This window comes from Cygnus atratus, chromosome 10 (genome assembly GCF_013377495.2).
Source record: "Cygnus atratus isolate AKBS03 ecotype Queensland, Australia chromosome 10, CAtr_DNAZoo_HiC_assembly, whole genome shotgun sequence".
NCBI lineage: Eukaryota > Metazoa > Chordata > Aves > Anseriformes > Anatidae > Cygnus > Cygnus atratus.
The window spans coordinates 1,904,874-1,918,994 of record NC_066371.1 but is presented as its reverse complement, the minus strand read 5'-3'; the positions used below and the strand labels follow the sequence as shown (position 1 = coordinate 1,918,994).

Below are 14,121 nucleotides of genomic sequence, written 5' to 3'. Positions count from 1 at the left end.
CCACAAGCTCTACGTGGAAGGGTATCTCTGATCCCTACATTTGTACGCTAAGAAGTGCTCAGCCCCTGAGTAGGTCTCAACCTGTTTGCTGTCATTTCCTTCGTGGAGTTACAGGAGGTCTGAGCTACTCTGGAAATCTGGCCATCCAGATCTAAAACGTGAAGTTGGTAGAAATCTTCAGTGTGTGACTTAACATGTCACTTGCTAGTGCTGGAAGAATGATGATGTTTGTTCAGAAGGGCGGAATTACTGAGCCCTGCAGCCCTCCCATCCAGCATGCCCCTGAGGCGTTTCTCTGAACAAAATGGTCCGGCTACAGCTCTCTGTATTAAAAAGTCAGCTGAGGCAATGTACGTGAAATAAAAAAAAGCACAATGGAAAGTCACAAGCTTCTTGGCAAAACTTCTGTCTAGGCAGTCAGTTGGACTGACTTTGAAGTTCTTCAGCAGTTTAGAAGTGGTAAATTCTTTAAGAGAAATTGTCATACTTGAGCCATCTGCCCCATGAAGGAGAGCACAAGAGGAATGTCCAGCTGACTTGGTGGCTGCACTTCTTAAGTTTCTAAGGAATAGCGAATTGGGATTTCCACTGTGACAGTCAGCCCACAGACTGGGGGAGGATGCTGTGGGGAGATGCCCAGGCTTTGATCTGTTAATGGAGTGTTTTTCTTTCTTGTTAGCTGGTGAATGCAGGAGAAGACGTCCTAGTGTTCTACAATGACAGGGCCTCCTTCCAGACTTTGGTGCAGATGATGAGATCAGAAAGAGATCGGATGGATGAAAACAGCCCGCTGATGTACCACATCCACTTAGTAGAACTGCTCGCTGTGTGCACAGAAGGCAAAAACGTCTACACAGAAATAAAATGCAATTCCCTTCTTCCTCTGGATGACATTGTTAGGGTAGTAACCCATGAGGATTGCATACCTGAGGTGAGGGCTGTTTGGGGGCACTGGCCTTGTATTGTATGTCTTTGAAATGTACTGACTTTGGGTGAGAGAGATTTGATGTTGAGTCTCTTGCCTGGGAAAGCTGGTGGGGCAGGTGAGCAGTACCTGTGAGCTGGGTGCTTGGTTCCATTCCTTTCCTGGTTTTGCCGTAGACAACCCCAGTAAATAGCTAAGTTAAATCCTTTCATACTTGTTTCCTTGCCCTTAAAATGGGGATGTGATGCTGTACTTACTTCTTTTATAGGGTTCTAGAGGCAGAGAGGTTTATGGAGTATGCTGCTAACCTTGAACAGATGGTTCTGCAGAACTGGAAATGATTATTATGCTGACATTTTGTATGCGATAATCCCAGTGTTTTTTATTGGATGGTGTCTTTCTATTCATGGCATTAAATTTCACCAGTGCTTAAATAAAAAGTAGTGGAGCTGCAGATGACTTATAGCAGTTTTAATGTGACATTATATCCATTCGTGATACCATTCAAGTTTTTTTAATGGTAATCTTGTTCTTCCACTTTTAGGTTAAAATTGCATACATCAACTTCTTGAATCATTGCTATGTGGACACAGAAGTAGAAATGAAAGAGATTTACACCAGTAATCATATGTGGAAGCTATTTGAGAACTTCCTGGTTGACATCTGTCGGGTAATGATTTCTGTATCTGGGAACTGAATTCAGAAAGTTTAAATTAACCTATCTGGTATATAGCAGTAAAAATAAGACATAGCAGTGCTGCATCGAGACAGTAAGTGCCCTAAATGCTGTGCTGCTTCATATTTATATTTGCCTTTTCCCTTGTGCCTGTGGATTTCATTAGTCATATTCCATGGAACGCATTAATATTTTCCTTTTAAAAAAAATCAGAAAAGCCCCACACCCTACTCCTTTGTCTAATGCCTTTTTCTGTTCTGCCACCTGGCTTGCTTATTCTGGCTGTGATAGTTAACTTCTTCCCAAGCAATAGTCAATGTTTTTTTGGCAGGTCAGGACAAATTTTTTCCAAGCTTGGCATTTGTTTGTCCATGTGGCTTTTTGCCTGGGATTCCAAGTATTTCCCCATACGAAAGCATTACACCTCAGTCCTCCCGACCCTACTAGTTTCTTTCCTCTAAGGTACTCTTTCTTCCCCTCCCTCTTGAACATGTTATATGCCAACACATTAGAACACGTTAAAACAATAACAGTGTTGAGCTTCTGCCTATGCATGTGCTGGAAATACAAAGATACCAGTATCATAAATATTGTTGTGACAGGGAATTGCACTGACTAGGCTGATACAAAATCAAAAACTCCAGTCTGTAGCACTTACTAGACTACCTTGGTTGAGCTGTTTCTGATCCAATAATGAATTACCTTGCAGGCTTGTAACAACACCAGCGACAGAAAGCATGCTGACTCCATATTGGAGAAGTACGTTACAGAAATAGTGATGAGTATAGTCACCACTTTCTTCAGTTCCCCATTCTCTGATCAGAGCACTACTCTGCAGGTAGGAAAATGTAGAGACATAAGAGTGAAGATGTTTTGTCAATGCAGTGATGCTAATTCCGCTTTGGTTCTATTATCAGTTAAAAAGAGGCACACGGTGGGTCAAATGTATTCTTTGTGACCAAGATGTTTGTTTTTGCTGTAGAAATTGAAAGATTTGTATATCAGAGTACAAACATTTTCCGTGGAAGCTGTCACAACTTCATCAGTAAATTCAGTTCTGTACTGCCATTGAGACCACGTAGAAGCTCTCTCCAAAAGGCCTATGTGTCATTGCCAGGTTCAGGGTGAGAAAATCACAGTGCAAGTAAGGCAATGAAGGTTTTAACCATGTTTTGTATTCCAGTTATATCTGAGGGGTCAGGCCCTCTTTGCTGACAGTTATCTGAGTACAGCTGAAGGTGATGTGGGCAGGTGTAGGAGGGCAAACAATTTTGCTTTGGGCATGCCAGCTCTCTAGCAGTGGTAAAGCAGTTGCATGGCAGGAAGGAGTTCTCCAGAGCACCTTGAAGAATGAAAATAAAAATAAAACAACTTTGCTGGCAAGCCTTCCAGGTAGAGGGAGAGAGCGTTGCATTACAGAGGGTACAAAGACAGCATGTTTTTATAAAAGGATTCAAATTTCCTTTAAAAAATAAAACAACAAATAAACTAAATCCAAGGGTTCTTGTTCTATTAAGCTGAGTAACTTCTGATCTTGTACAAAAAATTGGGAAGTGTGGAGGAGAAGCTTGGAACATTTGTGAAGTGACAGAAGATAGAGATTTCCACAGCAGAACAGCAGTGTCAGGACACTGCCATAATATTTGTATTGCAGCACAATGATAACATCATTTTTTTATTCATAAATAACTTCTTGGGAGGAGTGTGGGTGGAGTGGTCAGGTGCCTGGCTGTTCTGTCAGGTTTGGATATGGTAATTGCTGAAACTTGATGCAGCTTCATCATGCCAAAGGCAGCTGCTCAAAGTGCAGACTCCAGGTTTGTAATTGAATGCAACTGGCAGCAGGTTAGGAAGCATCTGGTTCCCAAAAGCAGCCATAAAGGGCACCTGGCAATTTGCCGTGTCAGTCCCTCATCAAGGAACTTATGCTAACCCTTTGGGTCATGGTGTGCTGACTGGGTGACTGCAGTCCTCCAGGAAAATGTACATAAAACTGCTGCATGACCGTATCAGGTGAAGTTCTCTTTGCTCAGTATTAGCAGTGCGCTCGTTCTTTTCTCTCGCTGACACTGCCCTCCTTGAGGCAGGATGAGTACTCAGCCTGTGTCTGGGTGACCAGTTTCCAGCCTCACCCAACCAACTGCTTTATATTCAACAGGCCTGCTTCTCCTAGCAGCTAGCCCTCCTTATTCAGGCAAGAAGATGGTCGCATCGAAAGCAACGGAGCAGCGTTTGAGATTGGCTCAAATACTCTTAAACTGCCAAACTGTGTGCTTTGCCTGCGAGAGCACAGAGGGCTGCAGCAGCTGTGTTTGGGCTGAGCAGCTTTATTAGGGTTGTGTCTTCACTTGTGCAAGTCTGAGCAGTCCAGCAGTTGATTTGCTCTTCATGTGACTTTCAAAATGTCAGCAACTACTGTGGTATCAGCTTCCACGATAGCTTGTCACAATTTCATCAGAAGAAAATGAGAAATTGAGATGAGTGGTTAGCCTTGTCCCCCAGGGCTCTGTCCTTCTGCTCTTCCCTCTGAACTGTGTACCTTGCTGTCATACTCTTAATTGTCATCTTTGAGTGTACAGCATTTGAATACACTTCCTTACCATCATATTTTAGCCCTTAATTTTATATGCCAACGGGTTTTCTTTAGTTTCTTGTTCTCTCCCTCTGTCTAGCAGGATGAAATAATTCTTCTTCACCATCTCAGTTGATCGCTCTGTCTTTGTCTTACCCTACATTTTTCCTCTATATCTTTAAGTTAAAAGCTCTGTTTCTCTACCTTTTTCTGCCTGTCAAGACTCTCGCGCATAACCAAGAACTCTCCCACCTGAGGAGTACAGCCCGTTGTACTGCCTGCTGGGTGTCCGTAACTCCTCCAGGTGGGATTTTGCACTCACATCTGAGATTCTGCAGGACTGCCTGCAGCTGCTTTTACCTGATTGTGTGCCACTGTCTCCAGAAGTGAGTGACCTTTGCCATTCAACTTTGTTTTGCCTTTGGATTCAATCGCTCCCCATTCTTTCTGCTACACCTTGTCATCTTGTTTCTTGTCATGCGAGCCTCTTCTTGTCTCGTGCTCTTTCATGTTATGGCTCGTTGGACTTACATTGTACCTCCCTTGAGTCAGGACCAGCCTTGCTTGTTCAGGGAACACCTTGTACATCTATCATAAAGTTCAAATAATATAAAATTAGGAGAACATAAATGTCTTTTCAAAGAATAGCTGCCCCAAAATTTTCCTCTTTAAGAAGTACTGTTCAGCTTGTTTGCCTCCTAAGGGTGCTCCTGCCTGAGGCTTTCTAAGGGTGCTCCTGCCTGAGGCTTTTCTTCACAAATGTGGTCAGAGAGATGTGGGACATGGAATACACTTCTTATTTGATTTATGGACCTAGTTTAAGCAAATGAAACGTCTTTGAAGCTTTTTAGACTGACATGTCTTTAAAAATGAACTGGAAGAACTATGTCAGTGGCTGAAGTCCAAAAGTGCAGGTATGTTCAGTGCCTTGGAGAATACTGCTGTCTGCCATGTTTTTGATGTTTGGCTTATTTCTAGAAAGGATAATGGGTATTTGACTCTTAGTAATTTTTGGTTCTTGAATTTCGATTCTCCTTTTGTACATTTCATAATGGTGTTATTAAATGAATTAATTTGATGGATTTAATTATCTAATAGATTTGGCTTTTTCCTCTAACTACACTTTTTTCTTACAAACAGACATCAATCTAGACCAGAATAAAGGAGGTATTTTTTCACTGGTGTTCCTCAGTCTTGTGGGCTTTGCACTGTGGTGTAGTTCACTCAGCTGATAGAAACATGAAATAGCTAATAGGCACGGGGACATGGGTATTCCTTCTCAGTCTAGGTTCATTTGAAATATTTAAAATATAGGTAAAATAAATGAATTATTCTACTAATTGCTGTACAAAACCAAACAGGGAGTTCTGGTCAATGTAGTTGGAATGTTGCAAAGACAAAAGAACAGAGCTCGTGTGTGCTGGAATAGCTGACCTATCTGTAGTGGGAGATCACCTTGCAAGTACAGGGCTAAAAACCATGCCTGAATTTTGGCCAATCCATAGCAGCCATAGTATTTACCACTAACTACTACCCATATTCAAAATAACAAATGCGCAGCTGGTTTCTTCAGTAAATTAGGTACCAGCTAATATTTGAAATGAGTTTTCAACTCTGTTGCTGTGCTGGTGTTTGGCCAGGAGCAAAGTCCCATTTACCTGTGGACTATTGAGTCAGCTGCTGGTCAGCGCTAAGAGAAGAATCTCGATGCCACGTTTGCTGATAACTCTTGATTAAACAGATGAAGATTACTGCTTATTTCCTTTGCTTAGTCAGGCTTCAATTACTAAAGCTTTATGCTTTAGAAGCTGTCTATTTAATATTTCCCATCCAGCCCTCGTTCCCACCCTTTCCATTCAGTTGCTGATTGTGTGGTAGATACGCTGTCTACAGCATGAAGTTGTCTAACAAGTGGATGCAGACCAGTTAGAAGTGACTGGTGTGCAGAAAGTCAGGGCTGGAGCTGGAAACCGGTGTTACCTCAAGTTGATGCTGATACATCTCAATATGATGCAAGAAGTTTGATTTTTCTCTAACCTTGTGTTCTAGACTCGCCAGCCTGTGTTTGTACAGTTGCTGCAAGGTGTGTTCAGAGTGTACCATTGCAACTGGCTAATGCCAAGCCAGAAGGCATCAGTGGAAAGCTGCATTCGGGTGCTCTCAGATGTAGGTAAGAAATGCATGTAATCAGATCTAAATATGCTGCAAATGTGGTCATCCAGTATTCGCTGCTTACATGGCATCCTTCCAAAAATAAAGTTCAGCTTACTTCCTGCTGGGGCCGCTTGCAACTAATTCAGTGCCAAGGCATACTACAAAGCCAGGCTTATGCTGGTACATTGTCGTTATTGAGCAATGTTGCCACTGTAACCTGAAGTGCTTTCTTGGATTAACCTCAGAACTCTGCAATCCTGTTGATCTGTGACCAGGAAATGGTCCATCTGGAGTTTTGTATCACTCCTCCCACTAATTTGCTCCGCTTTTAGCAGCAAAGAGAGTAATTTGCACTGGATGTGAGGTCAAATCCTGTTGGATAGGTGCATGTTAGCACACGTGAGATGTGTGTGATGCATTCCTGCTCATACAATTTCAAGACAGTAAACTGATCAGAGGTGTGAAAGCCTTTAAACATAATGCTACAGAGAGGTCTGACCCATTACACAGGGACTGAGCATTGTGTTGCTTAAAATGCATACGAGGTAGATTGTAGAAGGAATTGCAAGTAGAGCTTGTCGTGTTCTTGCATTGACTGTAGTACATGGGTAAAGGAATCAATTCTTACTAAATTTTTTGCTTGTTGCAGCAAAAAGCCGAGCAATTGCAATTCCTGTAGACTTGGACAGTCAGGTCAACAATCTCTTCCTGAAATCTCATAATATTGTACAGAAGACTGCAATGAACTGGCGAATGACTGCAAGGAATGCTGCCCGCAGAGATTCAGTGCTTGCTGCCTCCAGGGATTATCGAAACATAATTGAAAGATTACAGGTAACTACACAGCACCTCTTCCACCTTTGATAACCACTTGCATATCTACACAAAAGGAGGAATTCACTAAGTAAAGACACTAAGTGGGAATTAGTCAAAAGCTTCATGGTGAACGTTAGCTGATGCTGAATACTGTGTGTAAAATCAAATGTAAGCCGTTGTATCAAGAAAGGTAATTGAATGTACATGGTACATGAACATAGAGGTTTTATTGTCCTAGGAAGTGACGATACTTGAGGTTACTGGTACTTGAGACGTTCTTGTTTTACCATTAGTTTGAAATAAAGCATTATTTTTGCCAGACAGGACATTCTCACTGTCTCAGCCACACCCCTACAGTGCTTTGCTCCTTGTACGCCAACCCTCTCAGTACAGCAAAAGGTGCCACAGGCCTGCCTGGAAGCCACTGTATGGCTTGAAATAAAAGGATGATTGGCTCTTTGTGACACAGTTGCATCTGGAGTCATTTCCCTGAAATGGCTGTGTTCCCACGCTGTTTCTACTTAAAATAATATTTAAACATAACGCTTCATAGCATTATGAAATAGGGACTGAGGTATTCTAGCTATATTCTGTGTTCAGATCAGAAGACAGTTCAATAAGGCCTTTTTTATACCAAATAAAATTCATCATCTTGAACTATTATTCTTTGACGATTTGTGCTCTGTTCTAACTAACTTTATGGAAACTTATTAAATAATGTAAAAACACTGCCCAACCCATGCTCACTGAAATACTTTGTTCCTCTTTATCCATTCCTGTCTATTTATTCATTTCAATTTGATTAAACTTCCTCTCTAGCTTCATATGTATCTCAGTGTTCCCTGATTGTTGAAGTATTGGGATAAATGTGGTTTCGTTTTAAGGTAGATACAGCTTTCCCGTAGGAAAAGGAGAAGGGAAGAATTCTATTCCTGCATAATTTTAAGTGGTACTTCTTTTGTCAGTATGTGTAAACATAAATGTCCTGATGGTTATCACAAAGTTTAAATGCAGCTATAAATCCACATTTTTCTTTCTTTTATGCGGAAAAGATCATCTACGAAGTTGGGGAGTGTAGAGGAACTGAGTAACATGGGAGGGGGTTGCTAGAAGATAAGACCTCCCCTTTAAAGAAGGCTAATAAATGATAAAACTTGGCCAAACTGTCCAGGCAGGACAGTCGTACTCTTCTGCACCTTGTGAAATTAATTTGTATATAACTCTTATGTGTTTAATGCTTGCTAAATCTCTCTATATGGTTATATTCTAGGACATCGTATCAGCTTTAGAGGATCGTTTACGTCCTCTTGTCCAAGCGGAGTTATCAGTACTGGTAGATGTGCTTCACAGACCTGAACTGCTCTTCCCAGAGAACACAGATGCAAGGAGGAAATGTGAAAGTGGAGGTTTCATTTGCAAGTAAGCTGTCTTCTGTCTTGAAGTCTGGCTTGTTGGGAGGTTTTTGTTGTTTGTTTTTTTTTTTTTCCGATTTTCCCGTGCCCTAGGGAGTGATGTCTTCATGCTCAGCTTTATACAAAGCATGGTATCTCATGCTATGGTAAATACAATTTCTCATTTTGGTAGGGGGAAGCTCCTGGAGTGGGGGAAATTGATATGCTCTCATAGCTAATGCTTAAAAATCTCTATTTGCTGCAGGATACAAATGTAATGAACTCTAGTATAAATTAGTATAAAACTTTGAGCTGATCCCTGCCTTCAACCCTAATGATGTTTGCGAGGTACTTGTCCTTATAGCACTTAATGCTGGGGAACTGTGTCAAAATCAATTGTTATCACATGCATCACCTACCTTGTGCCCAAATCTGGAGCGAAGGGAAAGGAAAGATTACAGGGTCATTTCGAGGGCAGCAATTCAGAGCAGAATCCCGGTTCTCAGATCACCTCCCGAAGAGGTGGATTGTGCACAGAGATTAGGGAAGCTGGGTAACTGAGTAAGTAACAAAGGCCGGGCAGAGTGGATTTCCAATTGCACAATCACGGACTCTCAGTATGTTTTTAACAAAGTAGCGTGTGGAACAGTTTTCTTCTTAGTGTTTGTTCTGGAGGATCATCAAGTCTTAAATTACATTGCTCCTTCCTCCGATTCCTTTCTGCTTGTAGGCAGATGGGTTTTATCTAGCTATCCTCCTGCCAGGGACTTTGCAAGTTTCCTTCACAGCTTCACCAAAGCCCAGAGTCCTAGTAGCTTGTTAAATGTTGCTCTTGAGAGAATATTCCCAAGGTGGTTGTATAATGGTATGACAGAACTATATTTTAATAAAAACCTGTTTGCAGCTTAAACTAATTAAGAGAGCCACATATCCCATTTTTAGAATATTAGTACTAAAATGAACTGATTGATTGCTTATTTTCAGATTAATAAAGCATACTAAACAGCTGCTGGAGGAGAATGAGGAGAAACTATGTATTAAAGTATTACAGACACTCAGGGAAATGATGACCAAAGATAGAGGCTATGGAGAAAAGGTAATGTAATTTACAGTTCATCATTCTGTGTTAAGCACTGTATTTATTATTCAGTAAAGGAAAATATTATTCTGGCTCTTTCAAGCTGTTTTGTATGTGTAAGCGTTTCTGTGGATCAGGAATGAGTTCAGATCAGGAACAAAAAATTTTTAGTCAACAACTTCAAATATAATTTGAAAGGTAAGCTTGCTTCTGTTGCTTTTGTACTTTAGATTTGCAAGTTTAACTCAATTCTTGTGGTTGCTGCCACTGTGAAAAAAATAAAAATTGGTTACATTTTTACAAAGGATATAACCTCCTTATCTGTTTGCTGGGTCTAGGTGACTCTTCATCAGGTCACATAACCTTGCAATGAGAGGATATTTTGTGGTTTAATTTTAATTTGTGTACAACTGAGTCATCATCTTGTGAGTTATAGATGGAAACTGTCTGTACAGCCACCCATGTATTTTTCTTTCCCTTTCCCACATACAACTCTTTTGTCAGGTGAGAGGAATGTCATTCTGTAGGTACAAGCCTATCCTCTATTTGAGTCAGAAGTGTGTGTCTACACCAGTATGTTTGGGCATCTAGGCATTCCTACAGCCATTCCCAAAATCCCAATCTAAAGCATCTCCTGCGTTTTTAAAGCTATTTAGGTTATGAACATGCCATGCAAGAGGCATACGGTATGTCCTCCCAGTGAAGGTGCTCATGAACAGTTCAGAATTGGCAGCTGGGTCCAGGGGGAGGCAGTGGCGTGGAAGGATGTGTGCTGCAGCTCGGAGCCTGTGCCTGAAGCAGATGGTGTCTCGTGTCCCATTCTCACTTGCTGTAGGGTTTGAAGTTGTTGCACAGTGCAAGATTCGCAGTCCCAAAAGGCAAAAGCAATAGAGCTCAGACAGCTTTGTAATAGTGACTGTTTCTAGCTGTAGCTACAGCTGCAGCCACCAGGGAAGGAGAAGCTGTGAAGGCAGAGGAAGCTGCAGCACCACGAGGGTGAATGCCCAGCTGGGATGTCACAGCCAACCTCTGCTTTGGCTGGCTTAGCTGGAAACGAGACTGTAGGAGCAGCAAGTAGCTCTCCGTTGCCAGTTCAGCAGGAGGCAAGCACTCGCACGCCAGAGCGCAGGGACCTGGAGGAGCTGGCAGGAGGGAGAGCAAATGGAGCACGGAGGCTGCCTGTGGGTGCGCGTGTGGGCTGCTGCCCGAGCACACCCAGCTGAGCAGGCAGCGCAGCCATGAGTGAGCAGGAGACTCCTAGGAAAATGCCCACGGGGCAGGGATGGCCTGGGCTGTGCTCCCTGACGTGTCAGGGACTGCTCTTCCCACCTGCTGCTACCACCTCTCGGCTGCCCAAGATCCAGCCTGCCTCCTGCTGCTTTGCTCTAGACTGCTGCTGTACCGAGGGGTTTTCCTCACTTTGCATAGCAGTAGTTTCCAATAAACTGACTTTGGGAGAATGCCCTAATCAGCTGTAAGAAAGAAGTATATCTGCGTGGGAAGAGCCAGGGGATCAGGATTGATTGGTAGGAAAGGGCAGCAAGTGCAGCTTTCAGCTTGTTTTCAACATGTTGTCCTTCTCTGTAAAGTGGCAGCATCCTGTTCTGAGTCACAGCCCTCTCCCTGCAAAGCCCTGAGGCAGTCCTCAGCCCCTTGGCTGCAGCTGGAAGCCTTCAGCCCCATGTCCCTTTATTAAGACATCTGCAATACGGCACAAGTCAGATCTGTTAGGGGACAAGCCAGAGCCAGCAGCAGTTAGGCTGCTCCAGCAAGAGGGAGTTGTGCTGGATGAGCCCTTTCAGCAAGTGCTGAGTGCTGATGCCTTCTCCTGCCCAAAGCAGTGGGATGTAAAAGATTAAACATAATCATATGTTTGGTTTCACATTTTGTTAGTAAATTTATCGGTGTAGATTCTCCCATTATAAACAGCCAAGAGAGGCCCTGTAAGGTCAGCTTAGCTAATACAAGTGGTGGCTGATCTTATACATGAACAGAACCCAAATTCAAGCCTTAAGTTTTTAATGTGATAGAACAGTTCATTTTTCTAAATGGAAATTCATTTACGGGAGTTCCTTATTTTTTTTGCAAACTTGAGTAAAGCAGTATTTCTAGAAGATTGAGCTGGTAGATCATTCAGACTATGGAGAATCCTACAAGAATCTCAGTCTTCAAAGTCGAAAATGTATTAATTTTTGAAACAGCAGATCAGTTACATAATGTGAGATAAGAATATGCTTGCTTGTGAAGTAGATTTCTGAATATGAAAAAGCAACTGATTGCTTATAGATAGACTGCTAGTAGTAGTAGGACAGCTTCTACTGTCTGGCTGGGAGAAGTGCAGTCATATTTATTCTCCCTTGTGACTCATATAACTGTATTTAGTCACCACTTAAAAGGCAATACCTTTGCTTTTAAAATCATCCAGAAGTGTAAAAAGAAAGAAAGAAAATCGTACCCACTAGATGTAAATACAGGAGTCCCTGCATAACGTAAAGGTGGCAAAGCTCATTCCTGTGACCAGGATATCGACCATCTAGGCCATGCTGCCGTAGGTGAGATGTTCCCAGAACTGACAGCAGTCACTTCAAAGCAGTGTTCAGCAACAGAGTGCAAGGAAAGTTTTGGCATGGGATGCGATTTTCCTGTAATGCTGTGTGGTGCTCGCTGGAACAATCTGATTTATAAAAAGATCGTACTCCTCCTCTCACACTTAATCTTCCAGCACAAATAGTAAAAATACCACACCCTCTGGCCCGTGCGCTTGTCCCTTTTGTAGGTGGGAAGCGTAATGAGAATGCAGTGTTGTCTGATCCCATTAGCTAAGGCCTTCATTAAACAGCTGGGATTCCTTTGCAGCATGCAAAAACCGTGGTGAGAACACAGATGTACAGAAGCCTGTGGGAAGGCTTGAAGTTTTACATATTGCTAAAGACTCCTAGTCTTGGCATGCGCTCAGGCTCTCGGCGATGGGTAGCATACTGTGGTATATTTAATATGCTGGAAACTTTACTACATTGACAGTGTAGACTAGACCCAAGTTTTTTACTTTGCTGAAACATGTCATTCATGCACATCTTTCTGCTGTCTGTCAGATGATTAGCCTAAAATACAGTTCTTGTGTTTAGAATTCCACTTCTGTTCCCAAACTGGAAATCCAGCTTCTGGACTCTCACTGCTGCTCGCAGCTCACGCTAGCGATGACTCTTAGGCCCAAGGGTGACGCTGTTGGATCTCGGTCAGCCAGCCCGCAGGGTTTGTCACTTGGCGCAGGAACAAAGCCAGGCGCATCCTGTTTCCGGAGCTCCCTGGCGCGGCACTTCCAGCGCTGTCAGGGCCCTAACGTGCCGCATCCCAGCCGCTTGCAAAGGTTGCTGATGCTGACTGTAAAATATGCACAGTGTTGGGTTACAGTATTAAAGTGTTAAATGATTTATAAGATCCTAACGTGAAATTTATCTGTAATTTCTCTTACTAATGCTTGCTTACAATTCTTCCCCCTCTTTCTTTTCCAGCAGATTACCATTGAATTGGATAATGCTGAGGTTTTAATTTTATTTATCTTCTACAGTGTTGTTTCTATGGTGTTTGTTTTATGAGTAGCCCTGTGATTTGTCCTGTTGTCTCTTCAGCACGGAGCTTTCTGATTTGTATGCCTGTGTCAGTGAATTAGTTGAGTTTTCAGTCTGCCATGTGTCTACGCTGGGAATAGTTACCCTAACTAATTCCATATGTCATTACTGAGAATATTAGTCCAAATGCAGTTACAGTTTCTGGCAGTCTGCAATCATCTGGTACCATAATAGTTCTCATAAAGTTTAGGACCAGATCTGAGTGCTTTTGGAATACGAACTGCTGTAAGCACCATTAAAATGTCAGTGTTTAGCACTCCGCTGTGATACCCCTGTCATCTGCGAACAGGTCCTTTCAGCTATTTGGAAAACCAAATACTGACTTTTTAATGGCATTCCTATATAAGTTGGAAGAACCTGTCGGAAGCCAGCTAGAGAAGAGCCTGCGTGAGCTGTCTGCTCGCTGCCTGGTGAGAGCCATTACTCACTTCCCAGGGCATGGCGCGCTGGGTGCCCGTGAGGGCTGTGCCCTGGTGTACAGCCTGCCTCGCTTTCCTTACCGAAAAAGGTGACAGGCATGCTATTCCCCAGAGCAGCGAGCCGGCTTTCCTGTTGCTTCTTAGTCAGGTTTGGTACATAAAGCCACGTAAAACGTTAGGACGTGTTGTGAAAGCGGTGTGGTGTAACTCTATGAAAATTACCGGTCTGGGTGAAAAGCTTCCTGCCGTGAAAAGCGCGCCTTCAGTTGGCAGTGCAGCAGCCCGGTCCGTGTTTGTGCTACATGTAGTCGTTCTACAAGCGGAAAAGCTGTATTTGAATGAGAACTTCCAGTGTAACTGAACTGAAGCTTTCTAAGGACTTTTAAAAGTGGCGTGTTTTGTTCGGGCACCGGTGTGCGGGCTGGGGTGAGCGAGCTGAGCTGGCTGAGCTGCAGCAACTT

At 42.8% G+C, this 14,121-nt stretch overlaps 1 protein-coding gene across 6 annotated transcripts in view; it reads left to right on the top strand.

Annotated features, from left to right (window-relative positions):
- ITPR1 (inositol 1,4,5-trisphosphate receptor type 1) overlaps positions 1-14,121 on the top strand; it is a 170,395-nt gene that overhangs the window by 79,772 nt on the left and 76,502 nt on the right. For all 6 annotated transcript variants that reach the window (XR_007708681.1, XM_035546712.2, XM_035546713.2 and 3 more), the window contains 7 exons: positions 680-931; positions 1,470-1,595; positions 2,311-2,439; positions 6,223-6,343; positions 6,977-7,161; positions 8,414-8,562; positions 9,519-9,630. Coding sequence is in view for 5 of the 6 variants with exons in the window: in XM_035546712.2 (XP_035402605.1) it covers positions 680-931; positions 1,470-1,595; positions 2,311-2,439; positions 6,223-6,343; positions 6,977-7,161; positions 8,414-8,562; positions 9,519-9,630 (1,074 nt within the window). In the remaining variant the exon portion in view is untranslated. The remainder of the gene's footprint in view (positions 1-679; positions 932-1,469; positions 1,596-2,310; positions 2,440-6,222; positions 6,344-6,976; positions 7,162-8,413; positions 8,563-9,518; positions 9,631-14,121) is intronic.